Source organism: Arachis duranensis, chromosome 7 (assembly GCF_000817695.3).
Source record: "Arachis duranensis cultivar V14167 chromosome 7, aradu.V14167.gnm2.J7QH, whole genome shotgun sequence".
Taxonomy (NCBI): domain Eukaryota; kingdom Viridiplantae; phylum Streptophyta; class Magnoliopsida; order Fabales; family Fabaceae; genus Arachis; species Arachis duranensis.
This window is the reverse complement of record NC_029778.3, coordinates 31,605,283-31,627,000: the sequence shown is the minus strand read 5'-3', so window position 1 is coordinate 31,627,000 and position 21,718 is coordinate 31,605,283. Positions and strand designations below refer to the sequence as shown.

Below are 21,718 nucleotides of genomic sequence, written 5' to 3'. Positions count from 1 at the left end.
GAATCCTACTCAGAATACCACAGACAAGGTTTAGACCTTCCGGATTCTCAAGAATGCCGCCATCAATTCTAGCTTATACCACGAAGATTCTGATTAAGGAATCCAAGAGATATCCACTCAAGCCTTGTTTGCATGTAGAACGGAAGTGGTTGTCAGGCATGTGTTCATAAGTGAGAATGATGATGAGCGTCACATAATCATCACATTCATCATGTTCTTGGGTGCAAATGAATATCTTAGAACAAGAATAAGCTGAATTGAATAGAAGAACAATAGTAATTGCATTAATACTCGAGGTACATCAGAGCTCCACACCTTAATCTATGGTGTGTAGAAACTCCTCCGTTGAAAATACATAAGAACAAGGTCTAGGCATGGCCAAATGGCCAGCCTCCCATAATCTAAGAACTAAACGTCCAAAGATGTTCCTAAGATCTATAGTGATCAAAAGATGTCTAATACAATAGAAAAAGGTCCTATTTGTAGAGAACTAAAAGCTTAGGGTTTACAAAGATGAGTAAATGACATAAAAATCCACTTCCGGGCCCACTTGGTGTGTGCTTGGGCTGAGCATTGAAGCTTTCATGTGTAGAGACTTTTCTTGGAGTTAAATGCCAGCTTTTGTGTCAGTTTGGGCGTTTAACTCCCATTCTTGTGCCAGTTCCGGCGTTAAACGCCAGAATTCTTGAGCTGATTTGGAACGCCGGTTTAGGCCATCAAATCTCGGGCAAAGTATGAACTATTATAAATTGCTGAAAAGCCCACGATGTCTGATTTCCAACTCAATTGAGAGCATGCCAATTGGGCTTCTGTAGCTCCAGAAAATCAACTTCGAGTGCAGGGAGGTCAGAATCTAATAGCATCTACAGTCCTTTTCAGCCTCTGAATCAGATTTTTGCTCAGGTCCCTCAATTTTAGCCAGAAAATACCTGAAATCACAAAAAAACACACAAACTCATAGCAAAGTCCAGAAAAGTGAATTTTAAATAAAAACTAATAAAAATATAATAAAAACTAACTAAAATATACTAAAAACATACTAAAAACAATGCCAAAAAGCGTATAAATTATCCGCTCATCAACGGCCAAGACTTATAAAGTAACTGTGTTCAAGAATCAACATACTAAACTAGGAAAATCAATAATATTATCTGAATTCTGAGTTCCTATGGATGTCAATCATTCTGAACTTCAAAGGATAAAGTGAGATGCCAAAACTGTTCAGAAGCAAAAAGCTACTAGCCCCGCTCATATAATTAGAATCTGAGCTTCACTTGAAACTCTGAGATATTATTATTTCTTAATTTCTTCTTATCCTATTTTATGTATCTAGTCGCTTGGGGACAAGCAACAATTTAAGTTTGGTGTTGTGATGAGCGGATATTTTATACGCTTTTTGGGGTAATTTCATGTAGATTTTAGTATATTCTAGTTAGTTTTTAGTATGATTTTATTAGTTTTTAGGCAAAATTCATATTTCTGGACTTTACTATGAGTATGTGTGTTTTTCTGTAATTTCAGGTATTTTTTGGCTGAAATTGAGGGAGTTGAGCTAAAATCTGATTTAGGCTGAAAAAGGACTGCTGATGCTGTTGTATTCTGACCTTCCTGCCCTCGCAATGGATTTTTTGGAGCTACAGGAGTCCAATTGGCGCGCTCTTAATTGGGTTGGAAAGTAGGCATCCAGGACTTTCCAGCAATATATAATAGTTTATACTTTGCGCGAAGATAGACGACGGCGTTCAGCGCCAGAAACAGGTTGCAAGTTGGAGTTCAACGCCAGAAACAGGTTACAACCTGGCGTTGAACTCCAGAAACAGCCCAGGCACGTGAGAAGCTTAAGTCTCAGCCCCAGCACACACTAAGTGGGCCCCAGAAGTGGATTTCTGCATTATCCATCTTAGTTTACTCATTTTCTGTAAACCTAGGTTACTAGTTTAGTATTTAAACAACTTTTAGAGATTTATTTTGTATCTCATGACATTTTTAGATCTAAATTTTATACTCTTTGATGGCATGAGTCTCTAAACTCTATTGTTGGGGGTGAGGAGCTCTGCAGCGTCTCGATGAATTAATGTAATTATTTCTGTTTTCCATTCAAACATGCTTGTTCCTATCTAAGATGTTCATTCGCGCTTCACTATGAAGAAGGTGATGATCCGTGACACTCATCACCTTCCTCAATCCATGAATGTGTGCCTGACAACCACCTCCGTTCTACATTAAATTGAATGAGTATCTCTAAGATTCCTTAATCAGAATCTTTGTGGTATAAGCTAGAATTGTTGGCGGCATTCATGGGGATCTGGAAAGTCTAAACCTTGTCTGTGGTATTCCGAGTAGGATTCTGGGATTGGATGACTGTGACGAACTTCAAACTTGCGAGTGTTGGGCGTAGTGACAGACGCAAAAGGATCAATGGATCTTATTCCGACATGATCGAGAACCAACAGATGATTAGTCGTGCTGTGACAGAGCATTTGGACCATTTTCACTGAGAGGATGGGAAGTAGCCATTGACAACGGTGACACCCTACATACAGCTTTCCAGGGAAGGAGCCTTGCATTTATGAAAGTGAGGAAGCATTATGTTACAGAAATTCAGCAGACAAAGCATCTCCAAAACTCCAACATATTCTCCATTATTGCATAATAAGTATTTATTTCATGCTCTTTTATCTTTTACAATCGAGGCTAAAGAATCCTATTGGTATCCTGACTAAGATTAATAAGATAATCATATCTCGCTTCAAACCAACAATCTCTGTAGGATTCGACCCTTACTCACGTAAGGTATTACTTGGACGACCCAGTGCATTTGCTGGTTAGTGGTACGAGTTGTGAAAAGTGTGATTTACAATTTCGTGAACCACAGCCTAAGTCTAAGACTTCGCACAGTTAGGTCGGTAAGTCACACAAACAAGTACAAGCACAAGTATATAACAGAATAGTAAACAAACACAAAGTACAGGAAGTAGAAATAAATCACAATCACAAATAATTGCAGCAACCAAGTATGATGCATGCCTGGTCCTATGCAGGCCATGAACTCATGCGTCGGTTGACTACCTGCAACCCGACGTTACCTAGGAACTAGTCGTAGATATGGTTTCTCAATTGCGTTCGTCTGTGCATATGTGCCGATGTGGTTAAGCATACCACAAGCCCGTGACAACAGGTAATCATCACAAATCTTGACGCTGTAATATACAAACAAAGGAAAAACATAGTTTTAGTAGTTAGTGGGTAATACCTGCCTCCAAACAACATCTAGCATCTTGGAGTTTACAGTTTTTTTTTGCGATACATCTCAATAAACTTTGTTTCTAATGAATTTCTCTCTCTCCTTCTTTTTGAATAAAACTTATGCCCGGTCTCTGTCTTTTAAATCTCAGCCTTTGTCACATTTACTATTTTGCCTTAATACTTTTATTTATTTTCAATTTTTCCGTTTTGTACGTGACTTCTCTTTTACCGTTTTCTTTAGGCTTTTAGTGATGCTTTCACCACTAGTGTTATTACTTTATCATTCTACCCTCATATTTTTACTAAAGACCTTCTTACCTTTCATTAAGTTAATTAATCATTTTTAATTTGACTTTATGCCTAAAATTACTAAAGAGCCCCTAAGTACTCTAGTTTTACCGTTTAACCTGATTTAGCGTCAAAATGTTATCAAGTTAATCCTAATATTTTTCTAATGGTAATCAGTGGCTAAGAGAAGGGGGGTTGAATCTTAGCCCTTCTTTGTTGAGTATTAATTGTTGCTTTTTCAAATAAATTTTAGGAGATATTTTTGCTTTTGTCTCATAACAAGTCAAGAGATATTTTCTTTTTGTCCCGTAACCGGCTAGGAGATATTTTTCATTTTTGTCACCTACGCAACAGAAACAAAATGGGAGTAGAAGAGAAAGAGAGAATCACACGCAGAAGTATCATGCTTCAATTGCTAAGTGCAATGCAGCCTACATCTATTCTCCATCACAACTATGACGGAATTTCTCCGAACTTGACTTGGACACCTACCAAGCTTTCAACTGCAAAGTGCTAACCCAACTTGTAAGGGAATCCCCACAGGATCATGAAATACAACATACAGATGTACAAAGAAACTATTAGACATCTATGACTTTTTCTTTAATTTTTCTCTCTCTGCCTTTTTCCTCTCATTGGATTTTTCTTACAAATCTCACTCTGTTTGCTTTTTACCATGAGACTCAAACAGAGAAAACTAATGAAAAGAAAACAAAATGAAATACATTGAAGGAGAATAACTTTGTTAGCTTCGGGTAGCTATGAGAACTCTGTGCTTACTCTCCTTGTCTCAACCCTTGGTCATTCACCCTTATTATAGAAGGGGAAGCTTCCAAGATTAAAACCGGTTTAACCAAGCCACCAACATCTTCTCCAACACATAGCAGTGGTTCGGACAGAGAGAAGAGAGAGGGAAAACCGAAGCAAAATCAACATGCAAGCACCTCTCTCAATCCTTTTCATCAAGCTCCTTCACTCTGAACCCTTGATCTTGACTTTGACTCCAAGAAAGAATTCTGACCCTTGATGAACCTCTAATCCTTGACAGCTCCTACTTTCGGATATTTGCTTCTTTCTCTTTGTAGCTCTAGTAGCTACCTTCTCTCTTGGATGAACAAAAATAGAAATGAGCTTTAGCCACAGAGATCTTCTTCTCTGACCGAGACAGATCCTTTCTACTCTTGGTATGAAGATCTTGAATCTTCTTCTTGAAATCTTGCCTTCAATGGCAAAGATCTTAGCCACACCATGCTTCGGATCTTCGTTTTGCAAAGGCCATCATCAACCTAGCCTTTTTCTTCTTTATAGCTTCACTGTTATTTCTCTGATGACTTGCTCTTGCTTCTTTTCTCTGATTGAAGTGACAACCGAAAATAAGAGAGAGAAGAGAGAGAAGAAACAAAGCATTCAATTGTAAAATTAAATGATATTGAATTGTGAACTTTGGTTACCTATGTGAGCAATTAATCAAATTGAATTTTGTGTTCCAATAACCAATGCATGCATTAAATTTAATTAAAATTTGAATTCCACCATCAAAAGGGAGTGGGTAACCAAACCGCTTCTCTTTTTATTCTTTCTTTTTTCAATTTCGGACCAAAGGCTTGTTGGTCTAGGGAAAAAATTTGTTTTGGGCTGTTCACACATATTTTGGCCCAATTATCTTTTGCTATCCACTTAAAAAATTCAACCATATTGCATGGAATAATTTAGTTCAAAGCTGATGACATTTTTCTCCCCATGGGCTTATATTGGTTTTTAGTCCAACAAAAATTTATTTTATTTTTTCTGCACACTAACAAACCCCTTAACCAAATAATTGAATGCAAAAATTAAATTAACAATTTTTTAATTAATATTTTAATAATATTTGATCATCACAATAATTTCAAATTTCCAAACTCATCATTTTCTATGACCAAATTATTCATAATACTTTTAATTAATGTCAATTGTATTCTTAGGGATTTAAAAGATTATTTTACCCTTTATTAATTTATTTACATATTCTAGTTACCGTTTTTTACCGTTTTCTTCTAATTTTTACTAAAACTTTTATTTAGGCCCGAAACTTTATTGTAATTATAATTTTAACACAATTAATTTATATAATTAATAATTTATCCTTGATAACACTAAGTTATGAATTTTTTCTTATCTTTCAATTAAATTACATTTTTAACCCTCTTTTTACCCAAAAATGACCATAAAACCCTTTTTACTTTTACACCTTTGTTCCATAGGATTAAAATCAGTTTTCTAACCTATATTTAACCTTTATACACTTAACTTTCATGATTATTTAGTGGCTAGATTTTTAGGGGGGCAAGTTTTTATTCTTATCCACTTTTAGTGACTTTTAAGGTTTGAAACTTAAACCCCCAAGTACTCTATTAATTTTTTACTATCCCATACATTTTTTAGAGGCAAATAAACTTCATATATCACTCAAATAACAGTACAAAAACAAAAAAGCATCACTGAATTTTAAGAATTAAGAATCAAGCACAAAATCACCACAAAGTGGCTCATATAAATACCGAAAACATGCACAAATATACTCTAACTAATCCTAACCATTTCCTCTTATGTAATTCAGTTATTAATCCTTTTGCACACTAAAAAACATGCAGTAGTTATAATAGTAGAAGTAGTTATTAATCTTTTTGCCTGTTTTCGCTAATGCTTGCGTTTGAATTAAATTACATTTTTAACCCTTTTTTTACCCAAAAATGACCATAAAATCCTTTTTACTTTTACACTTTTGTTCCATAAGATTAAAATCAGTTTTCTAACCTATATTTAACCCTTATACACTTGACTTTCATGATCATTTAGTGGCTAGATTTTTAGGGGACAAGTTTTTATTCTTATCCACTTTTAGTGACTTTTAAGGTTTGAAACTTAAACCCCAAGTGCTCCATTAATTTTTGACTATCCCATACATTTTTTAGAGGTAAATAAACTTCATATATTACTCAAATAACATTCCAAAAACAAAAAAGCATCACTGAATTTTAAGAATTAAGAATCAAGCACAAAATCACCACAAAGTGGCTTATATGAATACCGAAAACATGCACAAACATACTCTAACTAATCCTAACCCTTTCCTCTTATATAATTCAGTTATTAATCCTTTTGCACACCGAAAAACATGCAGTAGTTATAATAGTAGAAGTAGTTATTAATCTTTTTGTCCGTTTTTACTAATCCTTGCGTTTGAATTAAATTGCATTTTTAACCCTCTTTTTACCAAAAAATGACCATAACACCCTTTTTAGTTTTTCACCTTTGTTCCATTGGATTAAAATTAGTTTTCTAACCTATTTTTAATCCTTATATACGTGACTTTTATGATCATTTAGTGGCTGAATTTTTAGGGGGACAAGTTTTATTTTTATCCACTTTTAGTGACTTTTAAGGCTTGAAACTTAAACCCCAAGTGTTCCAGTAATTTTTTACTATCCCATACATTTTTCAGAGGCAACTAAGCTTCATATATTATTTAAATAACAGTCCAAAAATAGAGAAGTATCACTGAATTTCTAGAATTAAGAATCAAACACAAATCACCACAAAGTGGCTCATATGAACACCGAAAACATGCACAAACATACTCTAACTAATCCTAACCCTTACCTCTTATGTAATTTAGTTATTAAACCTTTCACACATTGGAAAACATGCATACAAGGGCAGAAGCACAGCTGGTGATGGTGCAGTTTTGTTTTTGGCCAAAAGTGTCGCAAAAACGTCGAAATTCAACCACTTTGAGTTCGAATCTCTCTAACTCCTCAGGCGTGCTCCATGGGTGTTTCAAGAGGAGTTCTCTATACATGGAGAAAAGTAAAAATTCATTATGGCTACTATTTTTAAGAAGAAAAAAAAGAGAAAGAACAAGAGTTTACCTAGCCGAAATTTCGATATAAACGCAAGGATTAGCGAAAACGGGTAAAAGTTTGTGCTTGTATAGTTTGAGTCCTTGAAGAACACATGAAGAACAACAGAAAAAGAGTTGAAATATGGGCTGGGTCACAGAGAGTAGGTGCAAAAATCTTCTCTCTTCTCTCTCAAGAATTCGGTCAAAAGAGTGTAAAAATATGTAAAGTATTTTATGAACTTTGTGGCTAATGCTTCCTTAAATAAAAAATCAAAGTCTTGCTGAATTTATGATGGTAAAAGTGGCTGAAATTATTGTGATCAAGGACTGGGCTTCAATGAATAAGGGGCGTGAAAACGAGGAAGCTTGGTCAGCGCTTGCGTGTCAAGTTTATCCACAATTAACCACAGTTAGTTACTCGAGGTTAAAAATACAGCAGAGATGGGTGAAAGGCTGAGATAGTCTCTGTCTAAAGGCGGAGAAGAATATACAAGTTACTTAGATGCAAGTAAGAAGATTTGGGATCTCTAGGAGTCATTTGCGGAATACTAGTTAGAAATTCAGTTCGGATAACTTTTACCGTACGGTAAAATAATTAATGGCTAATATTTATTCTTAAATGATTAAATCATGAATGGATGACGAATATAAATCTTGAGGCACACTTAGTTGGGTAGAAATTATTTTGACCACTGGTTTCAAAATTTTCGGTTACAAGAGTTTTTCTCGGCGCACATAAAACCGTTACTAAAAGTGAATTTCCGGCTCAAAAAGTCTCTAGTGAGGAAAATAAATCAATCGTAATCTAATATTTATTATATACTAGTCAAAATTGACTTAGGGGGATTAATTATCCCATAAAGTCAAATTTGACATTATTAATGGTCTTTTTCTATTTAATTTTTTATTATTTTATTTTATTTTATTTTATTTTTATTTTTTTTTCATTGGCCCGACCTCACTATTTTTTGTTGGACTGTGGTTCAGAATTTTGTGAAATAATTTTTAAAATAACCAAAAAAGTCTGTTTATCGAAAAACGGGTTCTTTCAATATTAATATAAAAAAAATTAAAAGGGATTTTTGAAAAGAAAATAAAAGCAATAATCCTGTAGAAAAATATATCAATAGTGCCAGATAACGATATGTTGACAGACTTATAATAGAAAAATAATCTCTTTCACTTGAAAATATAATAACTAAAAAGTTTATTATTTATTAGTCTCTTTCACTTGAAAATATAATAAGTAAATGGATATTTAAAACAAAATTGAAGCCGGATGGGAGCATTGAATGAAACAAGGCTCAATTGGTAGCAAATAGGTACACACAAACACCTGGATTAAATTTCTTTGACACTTATAGTCTAGTTGCTAAAATGGCAATTTTGAGAATACCTTTTAGCAATTGAAGCCGCAAATATTTGGCATAAACAGCACCTGGATATCAATAAACTTTTCCTATATGCAGACTTAGATGAAGAAGTTTACATGAAGATCCCTTAAGACTTGACAGTGCCAAAAAGCAATCTTGTGCGCAAGCTTCAGAAATTCTAGTCGACAGTGGAATGTGAAGCTTACAAGCATGTTGTTAGGCCTTGGGTATACTCAATCAAGACACGATTACTCTTTCTTCACTAAGCTTGAAGATGGTCATCTCACAATCATTTTAGTTTATGTAGATGATCTGATTTTAGCGGACTCTAACTTAGCAGAGATTAATTTTCTAAAGCAGAAATTGGATGAGGCCTTTAAAATTAAAGACATTAGAGAATTGAAATACATTTTAGGTTTGGAGATTGCAAGAGGATCAAAGGGTATCACCGTGAATCAGAGAAAATATGTCATTGATCTACTTGAGAAATGACAAAAGATGGTGCTCTAACCTACTCAAATGTTCTCCATTATAGGCGATTAATTGAAAGGTTAGTTTACTTTACCGCAACTAGGCTAGATATCGCTTTCGTGTTGAGGAAGTTGAATCATTGTTTAGATTGTCCAACCCAAGCTCACTACACAACAGCTTTACGTGTACTTAAGTATCTTAAACAATCACCAACCACTTGCTTATTCTTTGTTACATTCTCATACTTCTCTCCAACAGGTTTCTCAGATGTCGATTGGGCAGCCTACCCCGATACAAGACGGTTTGTAATTGGTTACTGCTTCTATCTTGGCAGTTCTCTCTTATCATGGAAGAGCAAAAAGCAACTCATTGTGGTTCGATCATTCTCTTAGGCAAAGTATCGTGCACTTGCTCTGGTTGTTTGTGAGGCTAAATGGATCTCTTTCATCCTTGCCTATCTCCATCTCCTGGTTACAAAGTCCATACTACTTTATTGTGATAGTCAATTCGTACTCTACATAGCTGACAATCCAGTATTTCATGAGAGGACGAAACATAATGAAATTGACTGTTATATTGTTAGAGAGAGAGCCATTTCTGATTTAGTGAAGCTGTTTTTGATTTTCACTAAGACTAAAGTCGCTGACATCCTCACCAAACCATTATCTCCAAGATTATTCAAACATATTTTTCCAAATTTAGATTGTATAGTATCTACACTTCAAATTTGAGAGAAAATATCACTTAATTTTGTTATTATAATTTGTCTTCACATTTTTTTTATTTTTTTATGAATTCTCTAATTAATCAATCTGACTTCTGTCATAATAGTAAGTTGCAGTTTGTCTCAAATTACAATTTGAGAGAGAACATTAGTAGAGTGAGTATATGTTTATTAGTGAAAAAAATTAATAAAAAAGTATTGATAGTTTGTAATAATAACTTAAGAGAAAAGGTTAATTCCTAACCCTTTACTTTTTTTTTATCCCGTTTTCGTTATATTTTTAGACTGGCTTTTCAATGATAAAAAACACAACATTTAACACCAAGTATAATTATGCTGGTACTTTCTCCTTTTTTTTCATTTTTTTTATGTTTTTCATGGCCGACAATATGAAAAAGAAGAAGAAGCTGAAGAAAAAGAATATAACATTCTGAATTAATAGGAAAGAATTAGACTTATATAAAAAGAAGAGACTGAATTGAATCTCAATTGCAATTTGGTCACATCAGCTAGCTAGCGCTGCATGATAATAGAAATTTGATTTGGAGGATCACTATTTATTTATTTATTTTTAAACAAAAACTTTTAATGTTTCCAATATATTTAATAAATTAAATTTTTTTATTTTTTAGTAAATAATCAAATTGATTCTAATGAATTCTAGATGAGATGTTTTGATTTTATTAAATTTTTATTACTAAAAGTCTCAGAAATTATTCTATCGAACAAGTTTTAATTTGTATTAGATAAATATAGTAAACAAATTTAATTGAAATATAAGTGTTTAAAAAATATTTTTATAAAAAAAAATTAGCCCTCTTAAAAGACCTCTTGTATTAGAAAATTTTAGGATAATAAAAATTTATTGAAAATTAACGTATTCAATTATTCAGTTTACAATTTTTTTAAACCAATGTAAATATTTAATTATTTTTATTTTCCAAACAAAATTGTCCCAAAAAGTAAAAGAAAGTTGCAGGCTGAGCTTTTTGTATTTGTTTGACTCTCCTAGTATAATTAGTACCATCATAACGTCTTTGTTAAATTTGCATTTCTTTTTACTCTCATTCTTCGTCTTTGCTAGTTTCACTTTCCGCCTCCTCCTCCCCCTTCTTCTTATCTGTGTTTTTTCTCTCAAAATTCCTCTGTTTCTTCCGCGATCACACGCTTTTTCCTTCAATTTCTGTTCGGCGGTTTCAGTTCCCGTTGAATCCCCCTCAAAGACGAAGTCTTTGATAGATTCTGATTCGGGAAATGTCATCTTCTGGTGCTGCTGGTGCTGGATCAACCGATTCCACAGCTGCAAGAAGAAACACCAAGCGGCCTAAGTGTAATAATACTCTTTTTCCTTTCATCAATTTTCTTTTCAGTGATCTGTTATTCTTAAACGGCAAAAATAACCAACTGTCAATAGTTCCGTTATGTTAAACCGAAAAGGCTCGGTACTATTTGACTATTAGTTTTTATAGGCGTGGAAATATTTCGGGTACAGGTTGATATTTTACTCTGCAGAGGTTTACGTTCCTATATTTTTATTTCGTGAAGATATCATATGACAATTTTCACTGTGTTTGGTTGAGAAAAGAATTTGATCCAAGGTCCAAGGAGATGATAGCGTGATTTAATTTATATCAATAATTGCCTTTGTGTCTTTTATTTTTTTATATTTTTAATTTGATAATAGTTCTGTTTAATAACTTAATGACATTCAGATTCAAAGTTTACACAGCAAGAACTTCCAGCGTGCAAGCCAATTCTTACGCCACGAGCGGTAACAATGCCTGTTTGAAGAAGTTGTTTGTAACTATTTTTAACATAGGATTCGTGTTCAAGTTGTTGTTTATGTAGAACTTGAACTTAATTTAATGTCTTCCTTGCAGGTTATTTCGGCATTCTTGCTTGTTAGTGTTGTATTCGTCCCAGTTGGTGTTGCTTCATTACTCGCTTCACGAAAGGTCTGCTTGAGAGATATAATGTGTTGGAGTTTATGCCAAAGTTTTATATTTTTTATTTCTTAGCTTTATTTATTTTTTCTTGGATATATCAGGTTGTTGAAATTGTTTATAGGTATGATTCAAAGTGCATACCAAAGAATGTTACGAACAAGGTAGCATATATTCAAAGTTCTGCTGATAAAGCATGTAGCATAACACTCAATGTAAGTCCTCTTGGTGCCACATTATTTAGTTTGTTGAATATTGGTTCTTGGTAATTTTTCTCAGTTTTCAGTTATTATGTTTGATATTTAATAGTTTTGGTTGAAATTCTCTTAACTTTTCTCTTCCTAAACTTTACTCTTGTGAAGGTGACCAAGCATATGAAGTCACCTGTTTACATTTACTATCAGCTTGACAACTTCTACCAGAATCATCGCCGGTATGTAGTAGCCCTTTTTTTCTCAAGCATTACACATTCTTTTCATCTATTTCAATTTTATTTTTAAGATGTACTAAGCGAGCAGAAAATTGTAAGAAACAAGGTTCTTTGTGGTCTGTTTTTCGTTACGTTCATATATAATTATTATTTTTTCAATCTTCCTAAAAGTTGATGTTTTTGTTCTTCAGCAGTGCCTTAATTATTTTTACAATCAAGTATTGCCATGGTTTAGATGCATATAATTCGTTCTGTATGAGTGTTTGTACTCTAATAATTAGATCATTTTCTATAATTTAGGTATGTAAAAAGCCGAAGTGATGAGCAGTTGAGGAAGCATGGTGAAGAGAACGAAACAAGTACTTGTAAGCCTGAAGATATGGTCAATGGAAGGGCAATTGTACCTTGTGGTCTTATAGCTTGGAGTCTATTCAATGACACATACAGCTTCTCTGTCAACAAAAGGAATTTGACGGTGAACAAGAAAGGCATTTCTTGGAAGAGTGATAGGAATCACAAATTTGGAAAAGATGTTTTCCCTAAAAACTTCCAGAATAGTTCTATTATAGGTGGTGCACATCTGAATGAATCCATACCAGTAAGTATATATTTACATGGAAATGTATTTTGATTGAATTAACCATCTAATTTTATGTTTAATTGTCAATGTAATTGGAAGCTTTATCTTTGACTGCAATGTAAGTTTTGCTGTTCACCCGTTCATGTGCTATTTTGTTAAGCTTGCATCATTTGCTTTACTTATTACTATTACCATTATTCTTATTATTAGCATATTTCCTGTCACTATGGAGATGCCATGAAAAATTATTGGTAAAATCATTAAGAGAAAAGGATTTTAATCAATCGTCTATAAACATTGTCTACGACTAGATACTATGGTACAAATGTATAATCTGGTAGAATAATGCTTGGAAAGAGAATCTATTGTACTGCTATATTTTTGTATTCTTCTAGTCTGTTCAACAAACTTCTTTTTCATTTCAATTACTTCTAACATACTATACTGTTCGTATTAGATTACTTTGCTATTCTCACTAAATATGTCTACCAATGAGGTACATTGCTCACTTTTTTATGTTTTTTATTTATTGATCAGTTGAGAGAGCAGGAGGATCTTATTGTCTGGATGCGAACTGCTGCACTACCAACTTTTAGGAAGTTGTACGGAAAAATAGAGGAGGATCTGAAAGAAGGTGAACTCGTAAATGTAACATTGAACAACAACTATAACACATACAGTTTCAATGGCAAGAAGAAGCTTGTGTTGTCGACTACTACCTGGCTTGGTGGGAAGAATGACTTCCTTGGAATCGCCTACCTTACTGTTGGAGGATTGTGCTTCTTTTTGGCTTTGGCTTTTACCATTGTATATTTTGTTAAGCCAAGGTACACTAAATTTTTCAGCTGAGTTTAAAATTTGATTAGATGCAGGGTCATTCTTTTGGTAGCTTAAATATGCTTTCTTATTTTGTTGCTGTATTTTTTTCCAAGTATTTTCAGCTTTACTATATTGAAAAATTTTGCATGCAATTATTCATTCTCTGCAATAGCACGCGGAACCTAAATTCTTAGTTCTATGACTTATGACATATATAAGGGGAGTCTTGAAGTAATAGTTGAGTTGTCTCCGTGTAACCTTAAGGTCAGGACTCAGGAGTTTAAATCGTATAAATAGCCACTGATGCATTTTATTAAGTTAAGAGGGCTTACATTACACTATTTGGGTGTGAAACAGGAGATGCTTGTGCACTGGCTGGCCTTTCTTTAAGACTTGTGACACATTAAGCAAATCTTGCGATTAGTCAAATCTAAGAGTTTAGCTTAAACTTTTTACACCCTTTTTAATCTTGGAATTAGTATTGGTTCTATTCATTAATCCAATTAGAACCTGCATTATTTTTATGACTGGTATGTTTAGTGTATTGTACTTATGAAATCTTGTGCTACGAGAAAATCCTCTTGTGATGATGGTGATTAGTAGCTTGATTAGAAGTTGTATAAGAGAAGGAGAAAAAATGTCATGCTTTGTGGTTCTATTTCATATGATTTTTTAATGAATCACTAAAATTTTCTCATAAATAACAAGGCAGTTTTAGGCTCTAACCTTCTATATCTGTATTTGTAGGCAACTTGGAGACCCTTCATATTTGTCATGGAATAGAAACCCAGGAGGGCATTGAATGAAGAAATAATTGTTCATTTTTTTATATCTTCCAAGATTGTGGCTTCGGCAAATGTGGCAGGTGTAATTTTTGTACATCTATGTTACTACATGTAAAACAGGTATTCGTATCATTCTCTTCCCTCCGCTATCATAAAGATAACCAATAAAAGACAATTGTTTTGCATGTTTTATGCATCATGCATCATAGTTGACTTATCTTGTATGTCCCTATAAATAGAATCCAGTGTACTCAATAAGAAGATATACTCAATCAGACACTCAGAGAATTTTACATCAAACATTTTGTTTCACAACTAAATTTTATTATATTCTATATCCCTCGAGAATTTTAGGCTTATAAGTCCTTGAATAATAGCATGGAAAACTTGCAAACAAAAAGATGAAATGTGTCCAATGTTGCAACTTTTCAAAGATTCATTTGATACTTTTTTTGTGCGTGTGTAAACAGATGCATCCCACAATGCCGTGAGGGCTTTCACATAAACGTTAGAAGAGACACTACAACACTCATATCAACCCAGATACAATTATCCCAGTAAAGTAGTACATAGTCGACATAAACATATATTAGTCATGGCCTATTTAGATAAACCCTAGTTTGGTACTCAAACTAACAAGAAAAACAATAAAGTCCTACCTCTAAAGAAAAATACTAACAAAAGAGACGGAAAAACACTCTAATCTCTAAAACATCACAAGACGTCCGGTATCTTCAAAATGCAAAACGTATTTCTGAGCTCCGTCGTTGATCACATGTGGTTGTGGATACTCATGGCTAGTGCTGGATGGCTGGAAAAAATCATCATAACGAAACTCAGAAAGCGGAGTTTTTGGGTTAAAGAACGAATAAAAAGTAGAGAAAGATAAGGCGGCTGGGTAGAATATACAGAGGGATACACAGCTCAACCAGTCGAACATACTCCCAAGTCTAAATCACCGCAGAAAGCAGCTTCATCGATCAACGAACGTCACTGTCGGCTCCATCTGTAGGAATATTGAAGGGAAGGGGGTAAGAAGCTACGATTCTCAACAAAGTACTAACAAAAGAAAAGCAGTTAGTTCGTTTATCGGTTCTAGGGCAAACCTTTAGCGATGGGACAGTCGCATATATCCTAGTCCGATCCTAAGGCTACAGTCTTTGTTCTCCAATGACCAGAGCCTTAGTTCTATCAAAACAATTAAATAGTAATAATAATTAATAAACAAGTACATACAAATCACAGAGCACAGAACGGAGTATAGCACAGAAACATAATCACAGATAATATACAGCAACCAATATGATGTATATCTATTTTAGATAGACCATAAAGGCATAAACTCACATGTCGGTTGACTAGCAACCCCATATTATTGGGACCAGGTCTAGATATGGCTTTCCATTTATATCCATTAAGCATATGTATCAGGATAGACAAAGTATAACTCTAGCTTAATATTCGACAATCATCACAAAACTTAACGCCATAATATACTTACAATAGAAAATAATGAGCAAACAACACAATCGTTTAACAGTTTTAAAAGTCTAGTCCTAATCTTAAAGCGTTATGCTCGTAGGATCTATAATTTGAGTTAGGTTCGTTTGTTTTTTCGTAAGCGATCCTTTTCTCTTTATCTTCTAAGAAAATTTTCATCCGTCCTTAGTCTTTTATTAGAGTGACAATTATACCCCTTATCACTCCAAATGACCTTTTTAACCATAATCTCTTAGAAAATGACTTTTTAAATTTTTAACCTTTGAAAATTATTATTTGTCCTCAATCTTTTATAAAAAATAATCATTTTATCCTCAAACTTTTATCATAATTATCATTTTGCCTTTATGTATCAAAATTACATTATTATCCCTAATCTTTTACTTTAATAATCATTTTTTTCTTAGGTAAAACACCTAAATAAACCAAATAGCCACTAATATTACCCAATATTTTCAAAATAAAAAATGTTACATAGACGTCCCCATACATATATCTATGTAAATTGAATTGATTTAATTCGAATTACATTCTGCTACTAAATCAAATCAATTTGAATCGAATTAGTAGGGTTATTGGTAAATCAAAGTTATTTGATTCGAATTACCAATTATTGATATTTGAAATATAGCCCATGAGTAGTAAATCGAATCAAATTTATTCGATTTACTACTAATACAACATATAAATCGAATCTAGTTGATTCGATTTACTACTGAACAACCTATATATAGTAAATCGAATCAGCTTAATTCGATTTAGTACTGATACAGATTATTGACATTTACTACTTTTAAGTCAATTTTATTCTATATTAACTTTAAAACATAAATGTCAATAAGAAAATATCTTCCATTTTTATTCAAATAAAATATTAAAAAATCAAAACGAATAAGAATAGAAATCCAATTTTTGTGTTTTAGTTCAAATTTCAGAAAATGTATATTTTTATAAATTTATGAATTTAAAACGGAACAATAAATAATTTTTAAAAATTCACTAAAAATCATTATGACTCATTAGCATCTAAAGAATCATTACCGGGACTTTTGATGTTGAAAAAATTAATATAAAGTATAGGCGGGTGGGCATGGTTTGGATTTTTATAAATCCAAACTGGATCCACTTCAGAACTAGTTTTATGGTTTATGAAACCAAACCAGAACTGGATTGAAGAGAAAAACTGGCTCTAAATCGGTTTAAAAAAACAAAAACCTGTTTTAAACCGATTTTAAAACTTAAATTCGGTTTTACATATAAACCGGTTTAAAATCCGATTTTACTTATAAACCGGTTTTAAATCCCTTTTTTTAATCCAAATCTAAAATCCATTTTTTTTTTATAAAATCCAATTTTAAAACCAGATTTTTTAACCAAAAATCCAGTTTTAAAACCAATTTTTGAAAATCCAGTTTTAAAACCAGTTTCTTCAACCAAAAATCCAATTTTAAAACTAGTTTTTAAAAATCTAATTTTCAAACAAGATATTTTAACAAAAAATCCACTTTTAAAACCAGATTTTAGAAATTCAATTTTCAAACCATAATTTTTTTAAAAGTAAAATTAATACTAAAGTCATTTTAAAGTGTATAGTTTCATTACAACTAGAATTTGGTTCTTTATAAATCTAATGACAATATCTAATCTATATAATATTTAATCATTCTCAAAACATCAAAAGAATATCACCAAAAAATTTCTCTAAAACAACAACCACAAAGTATCAAAAGATGCCAAGTTGCCAACAAAATCATCAAACAACCACAACCTTTGAGAAAAATATATCTGCAAATAACAAAATATACCTTTGTCATTTTAAAACAAATCTTTGAATGAGAGTATTAAACCAAAGGAGAATATTAAGCATACCTAGTCATCATCAAGATTATCAATTGATGCCACCATAAAACAAGCACCATCATTAGAGGAAAATATATCTGCCAAGTGAATCAAATTAATTATCAAGTCTATATTCAACAACTTTTAATTAGTAACTACTACCTAAATTCTAAAATAGAAAGACGACAAAAACAAAAATAAATTTAAAATGAGAAGAAATATGAAAAAGATCCTATACCTTGATCAACTTGTTGAAGAACTTCACCATCATCATCTAAAGTAGAGAAAAGATCTTCCTTAAGCCAATCTCCTGTGCAGACTAAGGCCTCTACCATTCTAGGTGTTAAGGAACTGCGGTATAGATCGATGACTCTTCCTCCAGTACTAAATGCATACTCTGAAGCTACCGTAGAAACAGATATAGCCAATACCTCACGAGCCATATTTCCAAGAATTGGAAATCGGGTTGAGTTGACTTTTCACCAGTTTAGTATATCGAACTTATGGGAGTATGGCTCGCATTCTTCTTGTAAATATCTATCAAGTTCAGATCTTGTATTTGTTCTATGACCGATTGCTTGTAGAAAAAAGCTCATGCCATGAAGATCGGTATTAATGTTGTTGGCTTGAACATCTTGCGTATCAGCTTCACTTGCTTCCTCAGAACTTTGGTATTGCTGATAAAGTAACTTTATACACTTGGACAACTTTGACTTCAATTCGCCTCCTTTTTCTTCTCAAGAAATAATTGACATACTCAATCTTTTGCATTGGATTAAGTACAATAGCAATCAATAACAATATATTCACCAAATCAGGATTGTCCCAATACTTCTCATACTTAACCTTCATCCTTTCTACCATTGACATAGTACTAAAATCAACAGAATCGCAAGAATAACGAATAAATCGTCCAATTGCAAATACTTCCTTCATATGCATATCACTAGTAACATATAAGGTACCAGAAACACGTATAGTGGCATCACTGAATACTCGCAAAAATGGTACAATGGACTCAGCATACTCCCAGTCTTAATCAGAAGGAACACCTCTCCCTTTTCCTCCATTCATCTCTCCTATATAGGTATTATATTTCAAAGCAAGCAACTCAAATGCTTTGCGATGCTTCAAAGCTACCTCTAACATTTGATAGGTAGAGTTCCACCTAGTGTCAATATCCATGCATGGCAAGCCTTTATATTGGATTTTTTCTAGTTCAATACACTTTTGAAACCTACCTGCTAGCGGACATCCCTGCTGCTTCAATATTAATGTTTTCAGTCATCTTACTCTGCATATAAAGCAAGGTGTACATAACTCAAAATTTGGTGCCAAGCATGCTAAAATTAACACAAACTAATCCAAAGAAATAACAGCCAATAAAACTTCAGCATGATTCATAAACTAATCCATGTTCATATATCTCACAAAAAAAAACACGGCCTAAAGATTATGAAATTAAAACTTCATATTAAGAATGATTTCATCATGATTCATAAACTATACACAGCCCAAAGAGAGACAAACAACTGATTGTACCAACTTAGTGTCTTGCATTTTATAAAAATAAGATGATATTTGCAAAACAGAAGTTTAGCACGAATGAATGCCAAAATGCATTATTCTCAAGTAGTGACATGAATATTTGTATATTTTTAGAACATATTTAACGAATTACTACAGCATATCTGGATTATTGGACTCTTAAGTCTTAAACAACTCAGCATTAACATTAAAATTAAAATGATGGGCTAATCTCAAAAATTAATGCAGAAAATATTGCAAAGCGCCATAACCTTAGAAAATCAACCAGTTATTTTTTTCATTAGAATAGATGAGCTATCTACAGACTACATGGACCACTGTGTCTTGTTGTAAAGCATGTCTACATGGATCAATCTACATCATTGTGTCCTATCAATAGATAAATAGGCTAAGAAATTTCAAATGTCCCATAAAAGTGAGGACGACCAAAAAAAGAATTCAAGAAAAGCTGGTCTATGAATCTATGATGAGGAAACCAACCAAAGTTAAGAGTTAAAAGAAAGGCATTAGCCAATCATATCAAACTGAATAATAGAATAATAGAAAATGGAGATTGGATAGACGAATCCCTAATTCCAGCCTTCTAGGATATACTTGTTGAAGCTATCTCTAATTTATTTGGAATATAATCTATGATATTTATGCCTTTGACTTTTCAACTTTTATTTGAATTCTACTATGTCCAGAACACTTCCATTTTCCCAAACACAACGCGGATTTTATTTTACAGTAATTATGGAGTCGGATTCATTCATATATTGGAAAGGTATAGAACCTGAATGTAAAAGTAAACTTCATCTACCATTTCCTTTAGTTCTTAAGGATTAACACTTTCTCTAGCTGCAGTTTTCTTTTTTTTTTATGTACCATAAGCAGATCTGAGATACATGAGGATCATTTTAATAGATGGTGTAATTTGTGCACTAATGACTACTCTTTGGCTAGGGCCCCTGTTGTTCATAATAACATAAGAGTTCTTCTTTCCTTACCTTTGGTTTTGATAGGCTTATGACAAAAGTTGACCATGAACAAGATAACCGCAAACTTGTAATAATGAACTTGATAACCAAATCGAAAGCTCTGAACTTGATCTTCCTAATGCTCAATTCCTCCGAAGTGGGGTTTTGGGTTGGTTGATGTTGAACTAATCTCTACAATGACATGGAAAGAAAAATTAAGTAGCTTCTAAATTCTAACATAGTTAAAGAATAACGACTTGCCATTCACGAAGTAGCTTCCTAAGATTCAAATTCAAGTTCAAGGAAGCTTGAATTTTCGTTTTGAAATTTTCAAAATAAAAAATCGATTCGAAATTCCAAATGAAGCAGAAAAATGCAATAAACAACAAATTAACGAAATTATAACATCAAAGGTAAATAAGATCAGAGAAGTGAATTATACATTAGCACCAGAAGCATGGCGATCAAATTCACTCAACGACTTGAGCTTAGCAGAAATATCCTTCACCAGCTTCAATATCCTCTATCTCGTGTTGTGCCTACAAAAAAAAATTTACCTTGCAAGAAAACACATCGCAATGAAAAAATGGAAAAGTAAGCGTACAGCTTCTGGCCGTGGTCGGGAGTGTCTTTAACGGTTCCAAGAGAATCAACGAGGTGGCTGATGATTGGATTTGTTGATCTGGAAGATTCCGGCGGCGATGGCCTGCGACAGAGACTGGCTGTGACCACACCATTGAAGGAGAAGCACGTTTGATTTGTGCGTAGTGTGAACTGTGTTCACCGAATTAGGATTTTCCAAATTCGGATCCTAATTTGGATTTGGATCTGGATCTGGATTTAAGTTGGTTAAATGGTTTGGATTAAAAAACCAAATCATAAAATTGATGCAATGTGGTTTGAATTTTTTTTTTAAAAAACTGGTTTGGTTTGGATTGGGTTTAAAATCTAAGATTTTGATTTTTTTTTCCCAGACCTAAGTATAGCCCTCCAAGGTGGCATATGGGTTAAAACTTGAATTTTTTTCAGAGTCAAAAGTAACAGATAGTTATACAATATAAAAAGACTAACTATATTTATACAATACGTAATTTGAAACTTTGAATATATTGTACAAATATATTTAAACTTTGAGAAATAATATATTTTTTTGATCAGGATGTAGTCCGTCTAGTCGGAGCGCAGGCACTTCGACAAGGGTTGATTAAGCCCTCATTTGTAGAGTTGGCCTTGTATCGCTGCATATTTGGCCGCCTCTCATTTCACTGCTCTGGCTTCCTTCTCGTCGTTTGGGAGTTTGCCGTTCTCCATGAAGTGGAGGATCAGATCA

At 33.2% G+C, this 21,718-nt stretch overlaps 1 protein-coding gene and 1 long non-coding RNA gene across 5 annotated transcripts; one reads left to right on the top strand and one right to left on the bottom strand.

The window, feature by feature from the left end:
• Positions 1-11,026: 11,026 nt before the first annotated feature.
• On the top strand, positions 11,027-14,674 carry LOC107458747 (ALA-interacting subunit 3). The gene is made up of 8 exons (XM_016076950.3): positions 11,027-11,315; positions 11,698-11,756; positions 11,866-11,940; positions 12,033-12,143; positions 12,291-12,361; positions 12,659-12,956; positions 13,476-13,765; positions 14,505-14,674. The coding sequence occupies exons 1-8, from the start codon at positions 11,240-11,242 to the stop codon at positions 14,557-14,559; spliced, it is 1,035 nt and encodes a 344-aa protein (XP_015932436.1). The 5' UTR covers positions 11,027-11,239; the 3' UTR covers positions 14,560-14,674.
• A 66-nt stretch (positions 14,675-14,740) lies between these two features.
• LOC107458749 (uncharacterized) lies at positions 14,741-21,257 on the bottom strand. 4 transcript variants are annotated; one of them, XR_008001442.1, is made up of 7 exons: positions 20,831-21,257; positions 20,419-20,580; positions 18,120-19,175; positions 17,912-17,979; positions 17,811-17,827; positions 15,649-15,730; positions 14,741-15,548 (listed from the first exon to the last, which is right to left on the bottom strand). It is a non-coding gene; the product is annotated as an uncharacterized LOC107458749 (long non-coding RNA). The 4 variants fall into 4 exon arrangements; XR_008001443.1 differs by lacking the exon at positions 17,811-17,827 and having other exon boundaries at positions 14,741-15,353; positions 15,452-15,548; XR_001586133.3 differs by lacking the exon at positions 17,811-17,827 and having other exon boundaries at positions 18,120-18,614; positions 19,123-19,175; positions 20,831-21,252.
• Between the last annotated feature and the right edge of the window lie 461 nt (positions 21,258-21,718).

Bases quoted from the DNA above. Each gene is read 5' to 3' on its own strand.
- LOC107458747 (XM_016076950.3), top strand. From the start codon at position 11,240: ATGTCATCTTCTGGTGCTGCTGGTGCTGGATCAACCGATTCCACAGCT. The intron at 12,362-12,658 runs GTATGTAGTAGC...TCTATAATTTAG, and splicing joins TTCTACCAGAATCATCGCCG to GTATGTAAAAAGCCGAAGTG. The intron at 13,766-14,504 runs GTACACTAAATT...CTGTATTTGTAG, and splicing joins GTATATTTTGTTAAGCCAAG to GCAACTTGGAGACCCTTCAT.